The 26,752-nt window shown below is 40.8% G+C and overlaps 1 protein-coding gene across 3 annotated transcripts in view; it reads right to left on the bottom strand.

Moving 5' to 3' along the window:
• RORA (RAR related orphan receptor A) overlaps window positions 1-26,752 on the bottom strand; it is a 382,781-nt gene that overhangs the window by 15,198 nt on the left and 340,831 nt on the right. For all 3 annotated transcript variants that reach the window (XM_049813336.1, XM_049813337.1, XM_049813338.1), the window contains 2 exons: window positions 9,415-9,500; window positions 943-1,084 (listed from right to left, as the gene is read on the bottom strand). In XM_049813336.1, coding sequence (XP_049669293.1) covers window positions 943-1,084; window positions 9,415-9,500 — 228 coding nt within the window. The remainder of the gene's footprint in view (window positions 1-942; window positions 1,085-9,414; window positions 9,501-26,752) is intronic.

Below are 26,752 nucleotides of genomic sequence, written 5' to 3'. Positions count from 1 at the left end.
TGTATCAGCTGTAAAAGCTTCATCATTTAGGAAGGTGATTACCACCTTGTACTTTTCTACAGGAAAGCAAACATGTCAGAGAGACTAGTCGTTAACATGATCAACCGTTTCAGGTTTTTAGTTTCATGCCCAATAAAAAAAAATTAAGACAATGCAATTCAAGAAGTAAATGTAATCTGAAAACAATCTTAATCCGGCCTCGTATACGCAGAGTAATGCAGAGGTATTTGTAGAACATGTAGTGTTGCTGTCACTATGGCAGGGGAAAAGACTGAGTCAGATCTTCAAACTGGGTAACCGATGGCAGCTTCATTACATCTGTGGGGGAGGTGTGCAAGTATCAGCTGCAAATCCAGTTCCAATTGAGTTACCCAAGCTTCCCTTTTACAGAGCTGGGTTTTCGTCATTACAAGGTGTAATTCTGAGCTTAATATTAACAGCACTGAAACACATTTTCTTCAGAATTCTATCTCTGAAAAAACACTGTGCTGTTTTCTCTTTGCATTTTTTTTCCATTATCCATTATACACACGTTTAAAGTTCTCTATATATTGTGAAACAGTTCTGATCTGTACCACTATGGCAATCAGAGTGTTATTTGCAACTATAGTGTGTCACTTAAATTGGAATAGCACACAGAGAAAGTATTCACACTACACTAAAAAGCGCATCTTCAAGAAGTGACCAGAGGCAAAGCTCTTAACTGGGAACTATAATAGATGAGTATGAAAAAAAAAAAAAAAAAATCCAAGAACTCCATACGTGCCCTAATTTATATATATTTATGTGAATATATACCAACATATAAAAACCACTCGATGATCTCAACTATCAGCCCGATGTGCAATTAACTGGTAAATCCTATGTTGTTTTAGTTGAACACACAGTATACTAAACAATATTTTACTTTTTGCAATTAAGCGATGTGTTAGCAGAGCTCACCATCTCGAGACATCCCCACAGCAAGGCATTTCTGTAATCGACAGTGTTGGCAGCGGTTTCTACTGGTTCGATCAATCAGACAGTTCTTCTGACGGGGACAGGAGTACGTAGCATTGCTTTGCTGACTCCTTCTGAAAAAGCCCTGTAATAGAATTGCAAAATACAAGTCAAGCAGCTGTTAACTGATGGAGCAAATAAAGACTCTGAAAGGTAGCATACCTAACAGAAAATGAAGTTCAAGCGCGCCATAGTCAACAAAGGAATTTAAGAGGGTTTGGGGTTTTTTTTCCCCTCCTCTCCTAGAAACAAACAAAACCCAGTAACCAGGTTTAGTAGTTCCAGTAACTAGTTTCCAGTAACTAGGAAACAGTTCGTAAAAAAACGTTACGACACATAAAGGAATTACACGTTTTTTCACTGATTTTACAGATCCCATATTGCATATGGTACCCCAGTTCTTTCCAAATGAGATAAAACTAATTATAGACCTAGATTTCCTTGATTTCCTATCTTTCCTGGGTCAGCATAGATCTCAAAAATAGGGAGGATTCAACAGCTGCTACCCTATTCTGCTCTTTGGAGATGACAATGGCAGGCTCTGATGTTCAGCCTCACCAACACATGTATGTGTTTAAAAATACAGAGCCTGATGCTGAGCAGTCCCTTCTACAAAGAACAGCAATTTAAAACTTTTTTTTTTTCTTAATTAGTTTGATGCTGACAACCAAGGTTTGTTCAACTCGGTGCAGGATTTAGATTTCTAAGGAGGAGGGAAGCTGAAACAGGTTTTATGTATTATCTCTTTTCTGAGTCAAATGCAATGGGTAGACCCATCTCCAAAGAAAGTCAGCACTGGAAGGTTATGCAGTAGTTACAACTTAGTTCTCTCCATCAGAACAGTGCGTGTTATTAAGCACTATGCCAGCTGTTTGCTTTGAAGTTAATTTCATCTTTTTGCCACAGACTGCCCAAACATAAGCTGGTGTGTGTGTAATACCTACTTCACAAGGATTCTGCAAAGATGTAGTCATTCTAAAGAGGCATTTGAGATCAGTGAGCACAGTATTTTAGCTTTATGTTGCCACATAATGGATTAATTAAGAGTGCTGCAAAGCAAACACTTCCTCAGAAAGGCTGGCACCTTTTAATTAAAGTTGGACTTTTACCAATTTTTTATTTATTTGAAGGCCACATTCTGGAGTCCCTCGACACATGCACCCTCTGTCCAGACACTTGGTGAAATAAACAACAGGAAGGACTTCTGCACGACAAGTAAGAGACTTCCTAGCAAACTTCCTGCAGACAGAAACGTGACAAAACACTGAGGTAAAGCCCCCTGCTCCATCTTATGAGGAGGACACCAGTCTTCGTTGATTATGCCCCTTTTATTAAAGCTTTAATGGGGAAGCATGGGGCATAAAAAAATGAGGAAACTGAGGATGCCTGTCTTTAATCCTGTTTTCCTGTACAGTGTTTCTCACCCTTTTATTCTGGTCTTTGTTTCCATATGACTGAACTTTCTCAACTTTTTTTTAATGTTTGCCAATAGTGAGATGATTGTCACTGAGACTGCACATATTGAGCTCTGAGTGAGTGCATTTCACCCTAAAGAAAACATGAAATACCATGGAAGTTTCTACCATTCCAACATCACGACTGATCCCTCTGGAGGAACCAACTCTTAGGTAAGCAAGTAGCTTAATTTCCAGTTCTGTTAGCGCCTTTCGTGGAGCCTGTCACTCCAGTGCAAGTATACGTGCAAGTGCAATGCGACTCACTAGAAAAACAGGACCAGGTATTGACCTGACGGGTGACTTACTGATCAAGGTTCTGCATCTCCGCATTATCAGTCCCTTAAAATTTCAGTTCTCCAAACACTTTAACAGTTGCACTGAATGACATGCTTCCATATGAACTGTATGAAATCTGCCACCACCAGGATCCTGAAAGTCAGCTTAATCAATACGTAAAATGAACCTGGCCCAATAACCTCAAAAGATCTGTATGTTTTCCTTTAGCTGAGATGTATACTGAGTCTGTATTGCCCGTCTGACATATTTCTCTCTATTAAGAATAGTCTTGTCAAGCTGAGGATTATTTTTAGTATTATAATGGAGAAAATACTGGGCTTTTTGCTTTTCCAGATTTTCCCTAGAGACACAGCTGCTCACTACATTTCAGTGTACAATATATCAGCTAAGTTACAGCTTGAAGCTAAATTTTCAATAGAGCAGAACTGCCTGAAACTGGGACCTTTAAAAAGCATTTGGACTTTACAAACCAGAGATGTAGAGTAGAGTGCTTTTAAAACAAACCCTACAATGTCACGTGGGCATACTGAAAACATCAGCAGTAGCTAAAGCTAAAACCCCTTGCCTCAAACTTCAGAAATGAATCTACACTTGTCCAGAGCTCAGAAATACACGTATCCGAGATCTGGAATTGAACTGACGATAAAGTTAAACCGAGGATTTTTTACTCTCGAAGTTCTTCTATATTGTTGTCGTTTATTTGTGAGCTTTCTAACCTTCTGGTGGTCCTTGGGTCCACCAGACGTGTAGGGAAGCCCCTATTACAGGAGCCTTCTGTAAGTAAATATAGTTTCTTCCTAGGTCGGTTCTCCCTCCCGCCCCCTTTACAAGAAGAAGAGAAAGGAGAGACACTATGTTCTGTTGTTCTTTTCCCTTGCTTTTGCCAGAGGCACAGAGCTAGCTGTAATTTTTCCACCAGGAAGGAGGAGGTGGATGCATGCGTGGTACACGTGTATACATTCAAGCATTATGCAAACCAGCCCAGGCCACATGCTTTTAATTGCATGCGTGTTCACAACCATTATTTCACATTCAGACGATTGCCTAATGGGCCACAGGCAGAGCGGACCCCTCTTGAGCAAGCACACAAACAAAACTACTGCTGCACTAAAAAAGTGACCGCGTTACACCGCTCTGGCCAATGGCACGGTCTGAACCAAGGTCTCTGGTAGTGAGTGCGTGGAGCCCTGCCTCCTCCTGATGTCAGTATAAAGGTCCAGCTGATTTTGATGAGGCGTCACTGAGCTTTGCATGTCTCCCTTTTTATATAGATGTATTAACACAGTGCCAGAAGAAGAGCAGAGCAGATTACAAGCCGTAGCTTCATCTCTGCATTTCAGACCCCTATTTATATACAACACAATATATGGTTTTTCATACGCTGCCAAGAAATCAAGTTTGGGAAAAAAAGGGCGCAAGAACTTTTCATCTGCAAGTCAGTTTGAATAACAACTTGTTAAAAAAGAACTTTGAAATGTAAATAGCAGTTTTTGCAAAGTCTATTAATAGTTTCAATAACTTCACTGCTCAGTGGCTCGGTGTGACAGACGTTTGTGCCTGAGCTTGCTCCTTAGCAGGGGAAAAGCCAGTTGTGCTTCCTTGATGTCCCAAATGGCACAGCACAGACTCCCTCTCCACTGCGGCACAGGCTGAAATGCTGATCTCATGTTTGGTCTTTTGACAAATTTTCATTTAATGAATTGATTCCTACAGTTCATTAACATACCCACTTCCACTTCTGTATACACATATGTCTTAATTAGCTGCTCATTGGCTGTTTAATTACAAGAAAACAGCTGACAGCTGCCTTGCTGCATCCTAATGGCAGACGTTTTGGAATGACTGTATGCAAGCCTGTGACAACAAAGGCTTATTCATAATCCCATGATTTATGGCTAATACTTAAAGACTTCCACGTATCATTAAGTTTTGCAATATTCTGAGCAATTAACAATTAGTTGGGGGGGTGTCATTCTTTTACTGTTTTTTAAAGCAAACTATCGCAAATTTTCTTCAAAGAAACATCAGAAAAATACACTGTCATATGAAATACAGGTGAACACTCAAACGGGATTTTTAAGGCTTTTATGACAATGAGCACACATTTAGTAGTAAAGGGAGGAAAGTGCTGCGGCAATATTGTTTAATAAACTTCGTTAATAAAGTATTTGATAGCAAAGTTATAGTGCCACTGAAAATAGAGAAAAAATGTTCAGTTTTACATATGTAAAGACAGGCATAAGATTGAGTTTATCAGGTTATACAAGGCTTCTGACTAGCCCTTTCTGTAACATGGCTCATCTCTTTTCTAACATGTTTTGCTTGAAATTGGCTAGGCAAAAAATTAAAAGAAGAAAAACTTCAAAAGCATGAATTCGAGGTAAATGTTTGCAACTCCAGTATGACACTCCATGCTCAATAGAGTAATGAAAAACTGGCGAGTAAGGAAAGCGAATGAATGAAATGAATGAACAAAAGCATTGCAAGATGGGAAATGACAATACACCAGGTACTGTTTTCTGAAGTAACAAACATGGACATTCCTTGTAGTTACAATGAACAAGACCATCTTAGGTCTTAAAAGACCCCAGAGACAAAAGCCAGTACCTATAAACCTTTACAAATGTGAGAAATGCCCTGCACGGATGGTTTTATGAGACCAACTGCATACAGTCAAGTAAAGAGACACTAATGCGTTTGTGGGTCAGCTGGGCACGAACCGACACCATTGACAGCAAAAGCAAGTAACTGCATCTGCAAATTAAATAAAAGACATAGGTGATTAACAAAAACTTCATTTCTAACCAAATGCTCTGCTATGTCCTTTTGAAGCATTTAGGTATTTTCTGACAATGCTAAACTGGATTCAGCTTTCAGCTATGAGAAAAAAATATGGATGTGTACAAACCACGCTCCTTTCCCAGCACGGTCCCTAATACAGAGCAAAAGGTTGTTAACGGGTTCCCAGCTAATGGTTGAGGAAGTGCTCCATACAGATACTAGTTGTTTTAGTAGTGCTACTGCAACAGTAGTATTTCCAACCTTACACAGGAGAATAAACTTTTATTTCTGAGTTGTGGTACAGTCTTTGTGTCATTCTTCATCCATGCTTCTGAGACGTGATTAATCTCATCTCATCTTCCCTTTTCCCCCATTATATGTTGTACACTGGATATCAGCAATGGTGGGATAGAAAAAAAAAATCTTCTCTTTTAAAATTTATTTTATTTATAAGTCACAGGAGCCCTCCCAGATAAAGTATAAGACAGAGCCTGGCTGAAACTTACTTTTTTTCACTGGGGGGTGGGAAAGAGGAGGGTGTGTTAATTTATTTTTATTTTTTTTTTAAAAGGTAGATTCAAATTCAGCTAAAAAGGTTGATGAGTTGAGATTACTCAATGGTGTTTGTGCAAAACACAGCCACTTACTTCATAAAAACTGCCAGTAATACAGCAAGGTAGGAAATGAAAACTTCTCAAGCAAGCCTAATTGGCTTCATTACAAATCTTCAATTCTAGTTTTTTGAAATGCAATATGACAACAAAAACTTTCAATTATGTGAAATGCGAGGGTCACAAACCTGTAGAAGAGCAAAAGGATCAGCAAAAGTCAATTTGACAAGAGCTCGTCTGTGATTTCCTACACAATACGGATTAGGATTGCCACGTAGGTGTTTGCAACTAAAACGTCACTTTAGGTTTTAAATAAATCGCATTTCTGCTGCTTATTAGTATTTACACAGTAACACTTCAGTTAACATTACTACTAAGTAACGTTAAAGTTCACGCCCAACCGGCGGGAAGAACAGTAAGGACTGAAAACATCCCAGGGCGGCTGCTGCTGCTGTTGCTGCCTGTAGATCATCCTTGACAGGCCTGGCTTGAGAGGGCAGCAGCACATCTGTTCCCTGCTGATGACTAAAGGCCCTGATCCTGCAGTCTGATGCACACGGATGGGTTTGCAGCACCCGTTGCAGAATCTCGCCGACTCCTCTGGGACTGTCTGTTGGTGCAGGACACTGGCTCCAGGAATCAGAGCACAGGACTGGGAAAGAGGCCTTCATGGCAAAGTACTTTTTACAAAGGGAGGTTAGCATAACATGAAGAGCAATGTAAGCATGCTCAAACCTGCAGAGATCATACCCACAGAAAAGCTGGGAAAAAACCCCATACCAATACACACCTGGCTCATTTGGCAGAAGCCAAGCGATGCCAACTTTTTCACCAGCCAAAATAGTTCTGTTGGGTGAGACTTTGTTGACATTACTGTGGAAGAGCATAGCACAAACAAAATCCATCTGCTGCAGTAGGGCGTTTTAAATGCTGTCTAGGTCGCGATCATTTCAACTCTTCCTGTGACTTGTGCCCACTAGCACTCCCCTATCACTGCTTGCAGGTCATTTGAGCTCTGGCATTAAAGACGACTGAGCTTCAGAGTTATTCCCCTCCTGACAGGGAAATAACTTAGTTGTGCCTGAGATTGTATGGCTAGAAAACTCTATGCTGCTACTCCAAGAGAAGGAGAAAATACCTAAATTCATTCACTGGGCCACTGTCTGTCTGTCTTACGCACACTCTGCTTTCAAGGTTCAGATGGGTTTCAGTGTGCCGAGCACGCTTGCCCACTTGCCTTCCCTTCTGCCCTTTCCGACCAGCTGACCCTTGTGGTGGGATTCCCAGAAGCAGAGCGAGGCTTGCCCAGAGCTCCCGGAGAACTCAATTTATACAGACTTTGAAGGAAAATAATTTGTTCTAAAACGTAAGGAACTGCACACGCATTTCTCACTATCGGGCTAGCATCTGTTGTTCTGACTGCTGGAGGTACACAAAGGACTTTTCTCCTAATAACTCATGTTTGTATTTATTCCCGGGAAAGTACAGTCACTCTGATGGAAGAATGCTCGATGGCGTGTCTGTCTCTTACCCGCAGTGCTAAGTGCCTACCAGCCACATACTAACTACTGTGACTGCAAGTATGGTGCGCTCTGTCGCTTCCTTCTGCATCCAGGCGTCCTGCTGCCTTTGGTGGGGGCTTTTCTCACGTATGGGACTCAGGAGAAGGCAAGGCCCAAGAACTGCATGAAGATGAAGCAGAAGATAATACGGCTGGCAGCCTTCCTCTCCTTTGGCAGCCTGTTCCTGTTCTGCAACAAGCCATGTTGAGAAAGGCCTGTTTTCTGCATAGACAAGCGTTAGCGCTATGCTAACCTCAGTCGGTTGACAACAATGTTCGTCATGGATCCTGGGGCAATCTCTCAGGTATACTGGTCCCAGACCATTTACGGATTAAAGAGGTCTCGGACCTTGAAGATAACTTGATACTCTTTGACAAGGTAGTCATACAGCAGAATTCTCACTGCAAATGTCTGCCACTTCACACAGCTGAAATTTGATAAACGCTGCTCAACCACATAAAGCTGAAAAAAGCAACCGCTTTATTGTCAATGCATTTTTAGTGCACTTCTTGCATTCTTACAGTAACAGCAGTTACAAAGGGCAGAAGGTGCTGTCCCACATCATTCTAATATTCTTAGATTTTTTTTTTTAAAAATTTTCCCTTCCTTCTTACCAATACTTCCACGAGACTGAGAGAATGTGATAATGAAAACACAAAAATCTTCCTTGGAAAAACACAAAAGAAATCTCTATAACGTGAAAGCAAGGAGGTTACTTTTTGAGGATGGGTGGTAGTATCAAGCATGTCAGGAGAGCAGACTAGAAACTGTCATAAATATAAACTCTTCACACCTGAAGTGTAGATTAGCAGTAGAAAACCTGTCAGCATGGGATTGCAACATGTACATGCATGAAGAAAGCAACAAGCTAGAGCACAGCTGTACACACTGTGTCATCTTAGACTAGCACTGTAATTCTCTACTAGTGATAAAAAGGAGTGATTAGCTTCACAGCACTCTAGCCTAGTGTTAGCGTTGTCCGATTTAGTTCTTGGTTGTGAGAGACAAACTGAACAAAATATAAATGCTTCTAGTATAACCCTTATTCACTAGTGTTACTGAAGGTACAAATCCAGGAAAAAAATTCAAAGCCTAAACCTTACACAGCAATGGTTGCATTGCAAGGAATAGGCACTGCTTCCAGGAAGTCCTGAGTATGCTGAACACCAGTAGCATGTGCTATTTGTGCAGCACCGTCTTCCCATCTTCCATACCAAACAGACGAGATTTGTAACTGTAGCAGATTACAAAAGAAAACTGAGAAGTCGGAGAGCTCTCATGTATTTCAACACAGCTTCTTAGCCATTTACAAAGCAAAAATGGAGAGGGAGATTCAAGAAAGCCACAAACTCCCTCCCAAGTGAATCCACAGAACAGATTCTTTGTGGTATGCTGGAAGCAGATCGTCTTTCTGTACCTCTTCTGCTTATTCACAGAGAGACCGTTTACAGTGCACGCAGCACAGCTGCATGATTTTTGAAGCTTGTTCTGAAATCTGGCGTGGGGTGGGTACGTGTGTCACAAAAATGCCTTATTTAAAACCCAAATAAAACCTGTACTTCAGAATCCCCGATTGATTTCATATTCTTTGAAACAGAATCCACCGATCCAACTTTGGCGCAATGCTTGCTCTTTAAAAAAGGAAGGAAAATAATCACTGTCGAAAGGCTAAATGCCATTTTAAGACTTAATATTTTAGAAGCTTACCTTGCAGCCTTCACATGTAATGACACCATAATGGATTCCTGATGATTTGTCTCCACAGATCTTGCATGGAATAATTTCAATTTGAGCTGCAACAGAAGCACGCAACCAGTTAATTACATTTTCTTTTAAACACCTTATAAAAGCATTCCCTGATCAGCATTTGTACAGTGAAAACTAATAACCTGCTAAACATTATACTACATTAACTATTCATTGCTGAACTGCAAGGGTCCCCTAGAGCTTTGGACTAAATTATGGCTGCTCGTTATATAATAGCTTTTGGGTTATTGAAATGGGTCATTTGAGAAGGTGCTTAAGAACCCACAAGAAGGCTAGAATCAGCATTTCAAAGCCAAAAAGAATAGGAGAGCTCACATTTTGGCCAAAGAGCTAAGATGACACTAGAAAGGTTTCTTCCAATCTTATTCATGTGAGAACATAAAAGGTAATTCTAAAGTTTGCCCTGCCTGAAAATGAACGCAACACCTTTACCAGATGGGTCACCATCACGCCATCTGGTTCACACGACTGGCCAATCCTAAAGCGAAGAAGTAACAAGGTAAACAGCAACTGCATTTTACACAAGAAATCCAAAATTCACGTTATCTGAATTGAAAGTGAATTATTGGTACATATTTGTGTATTAACTACCACAGAACAAATGAGGGAGGAAAATACAGCAGTATTCTAGTCAACTTACAAAAACAAAGGAGTCAGTGCAGTCTGGAAAATGCCATAGAGATACATGATATGAAAGCCCTGATTTTTTTAAATTCAACTTTGTACATATAAAACATACCTACTCAATTCAGTTTAGCATGTGACAAAACTCCCTGCATCTACCTCTAAATCACAGCACTTTCCCATCTGAATACATGGATTTAAGAAGGGACTCTTGTATGCTCAGGAATACCTCTTCAACTGCTTTTGGAGTGTATGGCTGCAGTCATTTTGCTAGCAAGTCTCTTTGGATAGGACCGTGCTGAGGCAGTGCTTTACAGTATCAAAGACCAGCAGTCCACGTTTTACATACGCTTGCACGTGTTCACACAAACACAGGCTATACGCATTAGACAGATAACCAAAAAATACCAAGAAAGCACTTTCTCTGCCGCAGTGGTGTCAGGATCAGGCTACATCAGTTTTCCTGAACTGGCTTAGTCCGAACAAGAGTACAAACGCAACTCTTGCTGTGTCTCTAACTATGATATATTAACAATCAGAAGTACTTTAATCTCCTGTGAGGAACTGAAATCCAACACGAGATGCCCAATTGTTCTACTCCTCATCCAGTTTATGGCTATCCAGACTCTGACGACACAAAAAATCGCATCTAATACTGTCTTACAACGCATTAGCTTACCTTTAGTTGTACTCTTAACACTGTTTTCAATAAGTCATGCCCACTCTTATAAACATTGCATTTCACATGCCATTAAATCCCAAGCCGGCTGCTTATTATTAAACCAGAATGACCTTCCAATGCTACTGCGTGCTCCGTTTCATTGCAACCCGACATCATAGCTCAGGATCAGGCCAAAACTGTAACTATAAACTAGAAGACCGGAAGACTTTTTAGCACAGCACTGACTGTGCTAAAACACTCCTTCAAAATATTCTCCAGGCGACGTCAAATGCAATGCTCGGAGCAGCTGAGTAGCACCCGAATAGCACCCATTTGCTCCCAGGAACCTAACAGCAGCTAAAATGCTCTGCTGAGGAAAGGAGTGCCCCACGGCTACAGGACTACATTGCTGTTTTCCCGACAGTTCCGTATCAGCAGCTTTCAAAATATTTTCATACAGCAAGATACCACTTGCATCTGCTTCCACCATAAGGATCTTTGCATTCTTGACCTTTAATCCCCCACCTTCCCTGCAGCAACAAAATGATCGGCTGAAATTAAAAGGTCTGTTTAGGACACTTAAGGAAGCAAAACCTTCTTCCCTGCAGTCCTCCAAAAACTGTTCTAATTTCACTTTGCTCTCAGCCAACACATTAAACACAATGGAGCAGGAAGTGAACTAATAAAAGGGAAAAATAAAGCGTACGCTATTTTATTAATGCGTTACATTAATTATTACTACAGCATCGTATGTCTACCAACAAAGCTTTGATCAGAACAGGTACCATAACCCCACTTTACATCAACAAATTGAACAACAGCCTGAAGTTCACAGAAACTCAAAATTTGTGTAACGTGCAGTACAAATTCAGAGAGCAATCCTGTGGGCAAATTCCAGGACAGATCTACCAGTTCCCAGTTGTGCCTTTTCAAGACGTGATTATTTTGCTACCCCGCTACAGTCAATCAGCGGCCTTCTCCAACTCCTTTGACAGGGTAGTGACAAGGCTTATCTCAACAGCTACATGGCAATGTGTTTTTTACATTTCACTTTTATATACATAATTACTGCCTTATTTTGAATAGGTATGATATAATTGGATCTTGTTTATGTACTATCTCCAGCACATTAGTTAAATCACCCATGAAGCCTGTCTATGCAATCTCTATTTCTTAAGCAACAGGACATTTACAGAGTGTTTCTGAAGGAATGTAACAGTGATGGCCTAAAGCTAGGTTACTAATAGTCTAAAAGGTGCCATAATTAGTCCCAAATGCATTTTCCAGGGTGCTTTACTGTTAGGAGAGAATTTCCACAGATCCACAAGCTCCAGCTACGCTGGCATTTGCTGACCATTGTGTGTATGAGCAGCGGCACCAGATCAGGTATAGTTTTACAATTCCAAATTTCCTCACATTTACAACATCTTCAGGGTACTTACTTTCAATTGAGCATGCAGCATTTAAAACTTTGACTTATCATTTTACTCTGAGATACAGGACAGCGGGATGAAACTCAGAAGCATAAATTGCTTGGGACTGCCACAACCAATTCCATTACAAATTAATGCACAGAAAGACATCAGATAAATTACTGCTCCACGTGGTTGCCTTTGCAAATCAACTCATTGAAATGGAATCCCTGTCGCAAGTTCATACACTTTCCATATAGCATGAAAGGACTTAGATACTTTAAACTTACTAAATGCAAATTGCCTGTGCCAAGATTATGCATTTTTCTTACGAGGGTGAAAATATTTTCCCTACTTTTAACTTTGACATGCAAATATGTACTTGCTAAAACCTTGTTCTTATGCAAACAAGGCAGGTGGGAAATATTTTTACACGTCAAGAATATGTTCCAACTTGGCTTCTCGCATTCCCAGAGTTACTTAAAGCTTCCTACTGCGCTCACATTAATTGTACCTGTTCTGTGCTTACATATATTTGTATGTTATATTTTCCAAGATTATATAAAATAGTCTAATTCATGCTTTAGACTAGAATTAGCCTAAATTACAGTTTACAATTTCTGTCTCCTGGGGTGGCGCTCAGGCTGATTCTGGTTCATGCATGAGCAAATTATTTCTTAGATATGAATTGCAGAAAAAAAATAAACTCTTGTGGTTGCTTAGAAACCGCTACAGATACCCAGGTGACAGATGTAGTTTGTATTCCTAGATTAAAGGCCTAAGAATCTTTCACACCCTGAAATAACAGTGCTCCAGAATACTACCAAGGATGTCCCGTGCCAAAGCCAGCAATGAATAGGAACAAAAGCCCAAACAAACCACCAAGAGCAACAAATGCAAGCTCAAGCACAGAGACCCGCCACAAGCATTGAACAAGTTGCTACAGAAACGGCTCCTGGGACAGAAAAGTGACCGCTAAGGGCCGGAGGTAGTAATCATTACAAGGTGATGTCAAACACAAGGCAAACTCATCTCCATAGGAGAGGGCACCTGACCTCCACTAAGATCTCTCAGCGTACGTGACTTTAACACGTAGCTACTCCTATCACTGGAACGGCCGGTGACCTTCCTTCTGCTGTAACGTCGTATGATCTTCATTTTACAGCAGGAATACTGAGTGCGGACTCCTTGATTTGCTCAAAATCAGACAGAAGAGGAACTTGAGCCCCAGTATACAGGGAAAAAAAGCCTGTGTTTTTCCCCTGAACCCTTCTTCTTCCTCCATCCACTATGTCTTCACTTGGCAATTGTCTGAAGTAGCTCTGGCATACTTAAATTACATGATTGCCTCCACCTAATTCCTAGTGAACATGCCTACCAGACAACTAGAGAGAGCACTAAACATCTTTTGTTGGCATCAGGAACAGAAGAACATGCCTTATTCCCTCCTACTCTAGGCTTCACTTCTTCCCCCAAATCTGGAACAGTTTCGCTGGGCTTGCCTGCCTTTTTCAAGCTCCCCCTCGGCCCCAACACTTTAGACAGCCCTTCCCTCTTTATTAATTCCCACATCGTGAAATGCTGCTTTATTCCTTGTCCGGTTTAAGCAGTAGAGGAGGAAAGAAATCTAATTCTGTATTTGTAAGGAAATGCTCTGTACAAGCTCATCAGAACCTTTAGTTTCTTCCTTCCTAACTCCTTGGGCAGCCTCCAATCAGGACAAGAGCCCATACAGCCACATAAAGACGGGGGGTCTTTCTCCCCAGTTCTGCCATTTAAGTAGAAACACACTGAGCCTCAACACAGGAAAGCGTATTACCGGTCCACCCTGAAGAAAACATTTTTCAAAAGAAAAAACTGTTTTCCAAAGACAGAAGTTTTTTCCTCCCCATTGGTATGTCTGAATGAAATGTTTGTTTCTAGTGAATTAATTGTCTTGGGGTAGAAAAAGGATTTTCCCATTCCTCCACCTGCTTTCACACTGTTATTTTAAAATTGTACATTCACACAGATCATGTTATTTTTTTCAATTCGTAACAGGTATGAAACGTCTGATTTGGTAGCCTGGGAAGGGCTTTTCAATGGAAGCAAAAATTGGTCCCCATTCATGTCTTCTAGGTGAGATTCACCTAGCTGACCTGAACTATCTTGAAAGTTGGGTAATTAGCTGAAGTTAATGGTCTTGTCTGCTTCTAGAGTGATGAGGAAGGGAGGAAGAAAGAGAGAGAAAAAGAAAGGGAGGGAGAAAGCAAGAAGGAAAAAGGGAGAAGGGGCATGATTCATCTCATTCAAGACAAGCAAGACGAACCCCTGAGTGGAGATGCCTCCTCTTCACTCACCAGAGAAGGAATTTAATGACACCTTAATTACAAGCCTAACTTTAACAAGGTGAAAGTCAGGTGAGTCCTACTGCCTCTTACTATTTCTGAATTCAAAAATTAGCATTTTCTGGAAAGGAAAACCTCTGTAGGAAGTGCTCCCTTCCCCTCCCGTGGTATATACGGTCCCAATCGCCTGTGCGCGCTGGCACCATTGAGATAAGAGCATTTCTATGGAGTTCCCCATCACAGCTCCCACCCTTCGGCTCTCGAGGCAGCAATATCAAGAAACCCCAGGTATACCCATTCCTTTTTTTACTCAGTAAAGATGGGCTTAAGCACATGCTGGTTAGTCTGCCAGACCAGTCTCTATTTCTTAAAACCTCTATAGGCACTAAGCATCCTTCTCCGATGCACTGGCTTTCCGGGGAAAGCACCCTAACCAAAATTGCTAGCTGAACTGACGACTTTCCTTGAGGCTAGACGTGGAATACGTTCAACAGCCAGGACTGTGGCTGGGATCTCCTGGGTCTCAGGGTACTGCTTAAGAAGTTATCCCTCCTTTGACCGCAAGAAAGGTTTAAATTCCTTTCCCTGAACATGGCTCGTCTGTCCCCCGCTTCATGGGGTATGTACAATTTTGCAGCTAATTCAGAAGGGCTTTGAAATAAATATGATACATATACAAACTGGGCTAACCTGCTTCAAAAGGGATGCAGTTTATGCCAGACATCACTGCTAGTGCCGTTTGTAAGTATATTGATTAAATTAGGAGGCATACATATTCACTGACATATTCATACATATTCATTGACTCAAACAAGGATACTGCATGTAATGTGGTATTTAAAGCAACATAATATCTGATCACAAACTGAATTAACAAGGAATGATTTTACTATATAATATTCTAATCTTCCTGCATTTTCAGCTTCATTACCTAAATAATTTGCTCTGTCATGTACCCTAAGTAATTTGAGCTGGCTGCAAATTACTTGCCTCTGAACACCTGCAGCTTACAAATGCTGCAGTTCTACTAAACTGAAAGCTAGTGGCAGCACAGTTCTGCCCATTCCATTAATATACTATGTTAAGGGACCATCTGTCCACTCATATATATTAAAATACTTAAACCCCCTGTACTTCTAAGGATGATGGCTGGTTAGTAGACGTCTGAGCCATTTTTAGAACACACAGTAAGTGTTTTGATCAAGAGCTGATGGAATTTACCAGGCCACTCCTTGTGTGAAAGGTTTGTTTATTCTATATACAATCCCCACCGTAATGGCATTCCGGCCAGGAGCAGGTCCGCTGGAGATCGCAGTGATACAACCAGTAACGAGTAGCTCCTGAGAAGAACTAACAAAGCTTGGTATCCTAGAGCTTTGGGTCTCACAATTGGATTTTCTGGGGTCCGGTAAGGTTGACATTCCAGCAGAAGCCTTCCCAGCACTTGGAACATTCCTTGTGTCTTCCTCTCCTTTACATATTCTCCTAACTGTAGCTGAGCTTAGGCTGCGCAGTGTCCCCCAGTGGAGTATTAGATGGGTGTCTTTCTGGGTATGTTTTTCAATTTTCATGAAACGTGTAGGAACACATCTTTGGGACTGCTGATGCTCTCGAGCTTGGCTGAAATGGTTTTGGAAATGAGGAGGATTGGGGTGATGGGCAAAAAACCCCAGACAAACACAAACAACCTCTCCAAGCCTTGTTTCCTTAGGAAATCACACTCGTAATAAAATAAAATAAATACTGAGGTTATGCTGGTACAAATCCTTTGAAGTCTGTGGGTGTGATGGGTGGAGTAGAAACGAACATGGCCACCAAAGTATTAATTAAAAGTAAAGTATGAGCAACACCTCAAACACACAAGGCAGAAATGCCGCAATTGCCAAGACCAGCTCTTTGGGCCTGAACACAGCTGGATCCCTCTTAGTAGGTCACTTGATACTGTGCAGCACTCCATTAATGCTAAAAACATTTGGCTTCAAAGAGTATTAAAGGAGATGCACGATAAAGAGTACGGAACAGCCTGAGCACTTTTGGGGTTTGCAAGACTGACTTGTAGGAATAAATCTAAAGTCTTTCAACCTCTGTAACTGATTTGGACACATTGAAGGGAACAGTGCAGGAGGAGCTCATATTCTCATGCCAGGATCACTGACACTTAAGTCTTTCTTTAAACCAATAAATTTTACTTACACAGATTTTAATTTAAAGAACTAAGGCTCTGCTATGACATGAAGCGCTGGCTTCAACAAAGACACTTGAACATCTAATGAAAGAAGGCTACATGGAAAATGGTTTGGATTCTCCAACAGGCAAAACTATTTATGTGAAGTTGTTGTGGGGAGGTCTCTATGTATGTTTTTAATGTTTTATTCAAATAGAAAATTGCTAAAAAACCTTAATAGACCATCATAAAATTCTTATATAAAAAAACTAAAACAAAAAGAAATCCCAACACAAACAATCTAGGACTTCTGCAAGTGTTTAGAGGCACAAAAAAGCTAAAAAACGACTGAAGGTTTTCAGAGGAACTCAAGAGAGATGATGTTTGCTCCCTCTCGGTCATGTGTGCAACACCAAGTGATTTTTATTTTCCTTCTGTATAACAGTCTTATCTCTCTCCCCTGTCTTGGCTTTATCCATCCAGAAATATTCTCATTCTTTTTTGACCCAGCAATGTAAGTTGGTATCTCAACATTTGTATCACCAAGCAACTGAAGGCTTCTTTTTTCTTGTACTTATGAGGAAAAAATACCAGCAAACTCGTTTGCAGGTGAAAACTAGGTGATTTGATTTCCCTTGTTGAAGGAATGACATGTAGAGACAACTCTAGCTTGGGACTCTGGTCACATTATGAAACCATACCACAGACCAAACTATAATATCAAACCACTGAACTACAAGCCTAGGCTCAAAATAATCAGAACTGCCACATCCAGATGTGTTCAGTTGTCCAGGAGAACAGAAAAGTACTTCTTTGGAGAATCAATCTCTCGTTATCTCCCAGGGCATACAACTAACATCTTCCCAGTTTGTGAAGTCCAGGGAGTTCTGAAAGCTCCAGCTTTGTTACTACTTTCATGAACTTAAACGAAACATAAATCATGAAGATGGCTGAAATATACACCAAGAGATGTACACTGTAGCAAGACAGAGAATAATGATGTTCTTTTGAGGAAAAGATAAAACCAAGAAAAACTGAAGCACCAACTCTGAATATAAATTCTCTCTCTTTATAGTGGAGGAGAAGATTCATTCACTAGACACAACACACAGGCACAGTAACAAGACATAGTAACCAACCTTACTGGCAAAGAAAAAGAACTGGGAAAGAACAAAGGGAAAACTGTTGCTATGCAATGTCCTATACATTTCAAAATCAAAGCATTTGAAGACTAGTTTGATTATTTCAGTATGGTCAGAAGAGACTTCCAAATTTGTCCAATAATATTTTGACTTCTCACTTACTTTCTTGGTGGCTCAGGTGCTTATGGATAAACATTTAACCATTTTATTCCCCTCTTCTTCTGTGGCTGAAAATTAACCGTAGTTATACTGGCTATGATGCACACAATTTGGAGTACGATTACTCTGAAGACTAGGCTAAATGTAGTTCTTGTTAAATAAAGCAATTCAGAAAAATAGTTTTTCACAAGAAAAGGAAACACGCTGACACTGCAATCATGTGACTCTCTTTAATGAAATATAATACAGTTTTAATCAAAGCCCTGAACTGCATGTCAAGAAATAGATACTATAATCCTCATTCTAGTGCTGATTTGCTGTGTGAATAGGGATGCTAGTTGGTGTCTCATTTCCTCTATCTATGTAATCAGAATAATCGTTCATTACCTCTATCTACGGATATTTTAGGTGACTGGTACTTACTGGCAAAACTTGGGTCTTGGTCTTACGAGATAAGAAACTAGCGAGCAGACCTCCAGACAAACAGATCTCCAGCAATTTGCATTGTTTAGATAAAAGTTGCCACAAAACTATACAATAGGACTGCTAGTTGTCTGAATTTTGTTAAGTTTCCTTTTTTAACTTAAAAACAAAGCTTATGGGTTTAATTACACAGCTACGAAACATTGCTCTTGACAAAATTACACAAAACACAAGTTTTAGAAGCAACATAGGTGTGAGCTATTACCGCAGTAACTGCCAACACTGACTTGTTCTGTTCCGATTTGCTACTGCGTTTATTCAGTAAGCAGCAAGCTAGTGCTTATGTCAGTCCATGCTGTATGTTTTTACAGGATTTTAGAGCTCACTCAGGTTTTGACATCCCTAACTTCTTCCTACAGATAACCACTAACCTGGGGCATTTGGAAGAGGAACACCTACAGCAGGGGCATAAGCCCAGTTCTGCTGTGATACAATCTATACCATGCCCCTGTGCTGCTAGAACAAACCCATGCGTATTGTCTATCGAATAAAAAAAAAAAGAAGTAAGCTGGTAGGCCAAGACACATGTGCACCTTGAGGCAGGGAAATTGCCCTTATACACTCAATCACACTGAGGTTTCTCGTAGTCTTTGCAACTTATTTTTCTCTTGCATCGGGAAAAGCAAATCTACACCAATTTCTTCTTCCTGGTGTATGTTGGTCTTTCATTTTGTAGTATTAATGGAGAGGAAAACAGGAAGTGAAATCTGCAGGAGAACATAATTCAAAGGACATTTATTTGCTGGGGCTAGCTGGACAACACTAAATGCATTCTCCCCCCTCCCACCAAAAAGAAACCTGTGCCGAAAAGCTTAAATGTATTTGTACTTCTGTCCAATTTCCCAACTCTGGACAACACTAATAAAGACTTCATTTTAATAAAGAAAGTCTTTTCATAATGTAGTGTTTCAGAGTGAAAATCTAAATTACCTCTGACATTCGTTCCACAGATTAATGCACAGAGCCCCCATTTTACATGAAATTTCCTACTCTCAAGTGTTGGACCTGGCCTTCTGAAGATGGGAATTTGTTAACTCAAATGCTGTCCTCCCACCTTCTTTTCCCTAATTAAGTGTACTGGCTTAGGGGAACATCTCAATATTTCTGTTTGTTTGCTTGCAGTACAAAAACAAAGAACTTAACCAACCACTCATCAATTTTAAGCACCACTTCAGCAAGTCAGCTACAAGTGTCACAGCACAACAACCTTTACTTGAATTATTTTTCATAGGTTGCAAACAGTCTTAAATGATCAACACTTTGAAGGCAATCATTTTAGTCCCTATTACAAAGCGTGTAGTTACTGTATGCAGGATTATGAGAGTAAATTACTTGCTAGCTAAATTACACTAGCGTTCATTAAGGAAAGATCTTCTACTAGTTTTTTAGAACAGTGGTAAAAGGGTACTTAGAGAGTCTTAGACCTCCTTTTATACAATATGAAATCTCCATCATCTGACTTTGTTAAGAAGATATGTACATTTGTGCTATTCATTTGCAAAACTACATCTCAGTTCAATGGTCTCATTAGGCTATCTACTAGCACAAATCAAATGACACCTACAGTTACTAGATTAAAAAAAAACACACAAAAACCCAAACCACCTGGGAAAAGCTAATCACTTGCGACATGGTGTCAAAATTATTAACAATTTCAACTAACTTCATTAACAAGGTGATAGGCTTCGGAATCGTTAAAAGGACATTAGGTCAGTGTGACTACAGCACCAGCTAACTGTGGATAACGCTCCAATGTTATTCCTTCTACTCATACGCACGTAGCTTTCAGATCAAGCATTAATAATTCCTGATACTACTACTTAGAAGGTTGTCTCTGATTAGCAACCCATCACCACCAGATGTTCGTTATCACAATGCACACACTTTCCTTTATACTTATTGTTTGGCCAAGTCAAGTTCCACTTTACAGTCAGTTCCTCAGAGATAGCAACAGTCAGTTTGGAAAAAGGAATATGGAATGAACTCGGAAGAGGTAACAAAGCGGGGGGGAATCCAGTAAGGTAAGTGTCCCTTTAAACAAAGTGTTTGTCATGATTCAGCTTTGTCCTACCACTTTGCCAGGCTGCACAAATTTTATTAAGGGCTTGGCCTCTGCAGAAATTGCAGGATGTATCACTGCGTATATTGAGAAATGAGACTTTGTACGATTAAGTTAAAGCCAGGCAAACATGGCTGGTGCAGAAGCGACTTCCTTACAAGAGAGCTGCACTTTGATGAAAAACCACTCAAAACCTGAATTTACTTCTAGAAGAAAAAGTTTCACCTAGCCTAGAAACTCCATCATTCTGAGGTGACTACATCTGCATTTTTAAGATTTTTTCTTTTTGGCTGTACATGAATTTGATGTCATTAAAAAGGCTTCCTTTGATGCTGAATGCCAAGTAGAATCATTAGTTTCTCACAAAGGTGCGCTCTAAATGTCTAGTTTAAATTTTCATTTTCAGATGATTCATCTAAGAGATGAACAATAACAACCAAAACCAACTTCAGAACTCTAAACAGTAAAACACTTTTTAGCTGCACTCACTCATTTATTAACTCCCTCCAACACCTCCTTCCTGGATTCACATGGCAGCCAACGCTGAGCATGAATTCTGCAACTCCTTCTGTGATACACAGCTATTGGAAGCAAACCGCAACCAAACCTCGCAAAAGAATTCTTTCTGAAGTCTGTATCCTGCATCTTTCTAGCTGATACAGTTGCCCAGAAAAATGTTTTCGAAAATTACAAGCTTGTGAAAAGAAAAAGTCTAGCAAAAGCTCTTCCTTTGCCACAATTAGATTAGGTGCTATGACCTTCATTAAAACCCTTTCTTTTGCCTGCTCATTTCATAGCATTTAATTTCCTGCCTCTCAGTGATTAAACCAACTGAAAGGTAGTAGATAAAGCAAGTTTGCTTGCTGTTTCAAACAGATATACTAATGTTTTGCGCTTAAAAAGCTTTCAAAGTGTCTTCAGACACTGATTAACAAACATTGTACATAAAACCATGTCTGATGTCAGACTGTGGCAGCAGATATGTGACTGAAACTTAGTACAACAGCTCTGTTGCAATGCTGTACGCACAGGATACCTCCATTGCATACATTAAGGAAGCTTAAAGTTAAGCTTCACATATTTAAACACTAACAAAGTCTACTTAATGGCAGCCTTCAAAATGACAGCGGCCTCCTAATCTGCTGGAGATAAAGAAGTGCCAAGATTAATGATTACATAAGTGCATCGCAGAGCCCAGAAACAATAATCAGCTCTTCTGTTGTTATTTGTGTACAAAGGCTATTAGAGTCATCTGACATTCCAAAATCCAATTTAAAGTTGTTAAACCCCTTTCACGTACTTATTTGAGGTTGGAAAACGGAGAGGTTCGAAAAGGGAAAGGAAGGGTTTGATTTCCTAATTCTTTTCCCCAAGCCAAATCTCTCTTTAACAAATGCAAAAAAATAAGCTTTTAAACAATGCCTGGAGTAACCAATATTGCTGTTGAAAGAATAATACCAATAAAACCGTAACATACTTAGATAGAAAATTTTAAAATAATGACTACAACCAAACCAAGTAACTATTCCATAGGGAAAGACCCCCATTGAGTTGAGCGTGTCACCGACATCGGCTGCGCAACTCTGACAAAAGAGGCCGTCGTCGGCAAATCAGCAGGGTGAGAAACCAAAGGTGCTCAGGCACCAAACACCCATCTCTGCCTAGTAATGGACTCGGTGAGAATTCATTCTTTGGATTCATATCGGCACAGTATTGTTTGCAAGGCACCAGACCGCTCTTTGTGAAATAAGGCAAATGACGGGTCTGACTGCAGCTTCTCTAAGTATCACACAATCGATTCTTTTTCCACGAATATCCTTCAAAATTCCAAGCAACCCTCTTCGTTTCTGGCAGAAGACCGAAAAGCACGTTCAAAACCGAAACGAACAAATTGGTCTTCTCCTGGTTCCTACGTTGCTCCTTCGCCTCCGCAGATGGCACAAATGGGACTGGGAAAAAAGGTAGCTTCGTCCCTGCCCTCTCCGTCCGATCGATGGGTCGTGCTTCCCCCCCTCCCCGGGCTGATTGCACAAGCGGGACAGCCCGGCAGCTGGGAGCTTTGTCAGCAGCCACGCGTACAGCGGGTGAACGGGCACGCTGCACGTCGCGCTTGCCTCTCAGGGGAGCCATCAATTACAATCCCATTTGTAGCACAGATCACTGCAGCCCTGAACGCAGAATTCTCCGCCGGCTTCGAAACTCACAGAAAGGGCACCTGAGCAGGCCCTGGCTCTCAGACAGGAGGGGCGTGCGTGGCAGACAGACCTACGGACGGACTGCTGCAACCTGATCTTGTGGGCGATGAGCTGGGCCTTGTGCTGAAACGGCAGTGGCAGCAGCCGGTGTCCTCCTGGGGAAAAGACTAGTCTGGGAGCAATCAGCCTCTGGAGACCATCACGAGAATACGTGTAAAGGAAGGGCAAGATGCCGACTGTCACAACCGAGCTCGCGTAGCGGCAGATCCGAGGCGGGCTCTCTCCTTCCCTGTTGTGACGTCGGTAGTAAAACAGCCTCAGTTTCTTGTACAGCAGAACGGAACCATTACGGACGATGCGCAGTAGTTTTTCCTTTAGGGCTGCGAAGTGATTTTCTAGCGTTCCCTAAGGTAAAGTCAATTAAGTGATAACTGCATCTGTGCAGAGAGTATTCAAAATGCTAATACCCCCACCCAGATAAGTCTTCAACTTTGCCTGCTTATATTTATCTCCAGCTCTTAGAAATTATTGCCGTGAATGCTCCAGTGCCTTCACCCATTATCTTTGCAATCCTGCTTCTTCCTAACGAAATGGCAAAAAGCACAACGCGTAAGAGCTGTACCACTCTGACCACACTGGGGAGTAAAATGATACAAGCAAAGAAGTATCAGCTGATCTACTGCAGTGTAGCTACTGACGTATTTTGCTGCTCTCAAAGTTCGTTCAGCTTTTCATCTAACCTATAGAGGTAAGAAAATCTGCTATGCCATCAGAAGTTCACATGCTATAGAAATAACAGCAGTTTGCATCATGAATTATCTAACACGATTTACCACTCAGGGAAAAGAAAAGCTCTCATGTTTGGTGTTGTGCCATTTGGCCATCAGACTCTAAAATTTTAATGTTTGTTATCTTTGCAATGGAGATAACATAATGCTGGTCTCAGGCACCTGACTCTAACTAAGATGGCTTCCTTACCTCAACATGGCATGACTCATGTTACGCAAGTCTCTGGCCACACATGTTCAGTGTGACCCCATGTTTTTAAGTGAAAATACCCCCACATTGAAGCTGAAAAACCCAGTACTGAAAACAAAGGAACTCGATGATGTGCTGACTTACCATCAACATCTATATGAATGCCTCAATACTTTATTACTTGCATTTATAAAAATCACAAAATTGCAAAACGGCCACCAAAAAAACCCACACAGAGAATACTGACATCTTTTCAAACAAGTCTGACAGTACAGACTGTCCCACAGTCTGGGCAGAATACACGCATTGGGTAGAATACGAGTACAAACAGGAGATTACAGAATAAAATGACTGACAGTCAACTATTGCTAAATGCATTTGACAGATTAAAAGGAAAAACCCGACTTGCTTCATGTCGTTAACACTAGGTTCTAAAGGCCAAATCACCCAAAAAGGTAGAAGCTGACAAGTAGTGAATGTATTGGATTTGTGTTTCCTCAAACAAAGGAGTCTTGATAAAAGTTAGACGAAAATAATAGAACCAGCACCTGTATTATTGCAATCATTTTATCCAAAGACAATCCAAATCATTTAATGAGCTAAGCTTCATCACTTTGTCAGGACAAGAAAACAACCTTGTAACCAGAGCTGAATGAAGCCATACAATAACTCACCAAGAAGGACAAACATAATCTCTCAACCCTTTCAAGACGGTCTTTACCCATCATTCATAGAATCATAGAATCATTAAGGTAGGAAAAGACCTTCAAGATCATCAAGTCCAACCATCATCCGTGCCCACTAAACCATGTTCTGGAGTGCCTTGCCTATGCGCTTTTTGAATACCTCCAGGGATGGTGACTCAACCACTTCCCTGGGCAGCCTGTTCCAATGTCTGACAACCCTCTCAGTAAAGAAATTTCTCCTAATATCCAAGCTAAACCTCCCTTGCCGCAACTTGAGGCCATTTCCTCTTGTCCCATCTCCAGCCACCTGGCAGAAGAGACCAGCACCCACCCCACTACAACCCCCTTTCTTGCTGATGTTTCTTTCTATGCTTGTGTTCCGCATGCATGAGAAAACATACAAGAACGAACGCCAGGGAACTCCAAATTACTACGGTTTTAACACTGTACTATTTTAAAAGCCTCACTCACACACACAGTCAGTTACTAACCTGTCCTTGATAAAGACCCAAAAGGTTTAACCAGAACTCCCCCATTCCTACTCTCAGAAGAATACTTGCAGCATAACTTTGATTATCCAAAGCTCCCAGGGAACAAATGGAAGCAGAGATAAGTGGGGGAGCAGCCAGAGGTCTTCTGAGAATAATACAAGTGAGAGGAGAGGAAACAAATTCCACAAAGCCAAACTGTTGACTCAGCCCAGCCCTGAAGTTTCCCTATTCCTGAATGGAGCATTCATTAAGTAAAATAAGCTTCTCTAAGCAAGCATTCCAAATGATTGTAAAAACTATTTGACAAAGTGAAAAATTATTGTTCGTTTTGGTACTTGACTCTCCAGAGAGAGAGAGACAGCTGTTGTTCTTACTGTAGCAATTTATTAACCAGTAGTACAGCTCTAACAATGCTCCTGGTAGTGTCTCAATGGTTAACAAGCAGCCAGATTCTTTCCAAATCTATGATTCCCAAAGTATTATTCAGAAAACATTGCTAGAAAAAGCCCCAGACTGAATAAAAATACAAACAGATATACCACAAGCCTTAACATTGGGGCAGAACATCCATGTAGAAGAAATCTGTTTGGGGAGCTGCGGGTGCTTTACACAGAAAGTACAAGTTTTTATTTATATTATTGCAGCACAAGTTAATGCCAATTAAGTAGGAGAGTCACTTTGGATTTAGCACAGAACCTGGCCCAGGGCACTGGCACACAGAATAGAAATAAATACTAATCATGCTTGCTCACACTGAGAGGATTAGATAACTACAGACGTAGGAAATTAAAACCACAACAAGATGACCCCACGCTCGTGATTTCCCTGTTGTACCAGATCAGTCAATATGAATAATCGACAATGTAAATTGAAATCCTCAGATAAAAATAATGGTTTTACCGCTTTATTTCTCTTCACTTGCACATAAATTGAGTTGACTATCTCTGACAATGCCATGGTTTAATATTCTAAACACACTATCTCCTTTAACAATGCCTGGAATAGAAACAAGCTGCTGAGCCAGATCCTCTAGGGGTGAAAATAAACATTGCTACACTGACTTCAGTGGAAGCACATTGATCTCCACCAGCTAAAGCTTTGGGCCCTAGTGGGCAATTAGGTTTCTATTATATGCTAATTTAAATAATGTACCACAGCACATTTGCTGTACAATAAAGCAAGTCTACATTCTTCTGTGAAGAAGGACAAGCACTTGCTGTGGCACGATGAGAGTTATGGATTCTGGTTTCAAAGAGCAGGATGAAGTTTCGGTATAAACTACTCCTCATAATAACATTTTTAAACCTGCAATTACTCATACTATACTACTTTAGGAAGCCTATAATTATTTGGTAAGTTCTTACCAATGTCTAGTCTAGATCATAATTGCTAACACTGCCTCCTTCAAAGGAACTAGTGACTATGTTAAAATCTGGTTTTTGTTAGGTTCCTACTACACAAAGTGGCTGTGCTGTAATGTTATGATCTGTATTCAGTGGAGGAGGAAAACCAAACTGATTTATGTCCCAATCCTGAGCCTTTGAGCAAAGCCTGAACAAAAAACTGAATACAACAATCCCACACACGTTTCTTTTGAGGCTTCTGAGATGGCCGGGTTGGCACAAGGACTGTGGCTGCGGCTGACACAGGCCAGAGTTTTTTCCCCAGCAGAAGTTTATGTCATGGAGGACCATCTGCAACGCCCTCTCACTCTCCCAGCAAGGCTTCGTGCTCCAGCCAGAAGATGAAAAAGCAGAAAAGTGGGGAGTAGGGTTCAGCCACAAAGACAGCAAAAAAAATTTGTAGGGGATCATAGGGCAGGGCAGGTGAAAAGATACCATCCCCACGTAAAAAAATGTTAACAGCAGTCGTTAAACAAATGTTTTGTTCTCTTCTG

The sequence above is a fragment of the Accipiter gentilis genome, chromosome 10 (assembly GCF_929443795.1).
Source record: "Accipiter gentilis chromosome 10, bAccGen1.1, whole genome shotgun sequence".
Classification (NCBI taxonomy): Eukaryota; Metazoa; Chordata; class Aves; order Accipitriformes; family Accipitridae; genus Astur; species Astur gentilis.
This window is presented reverse-complemented; position numbering and strand designations above follow the sequence as displayed.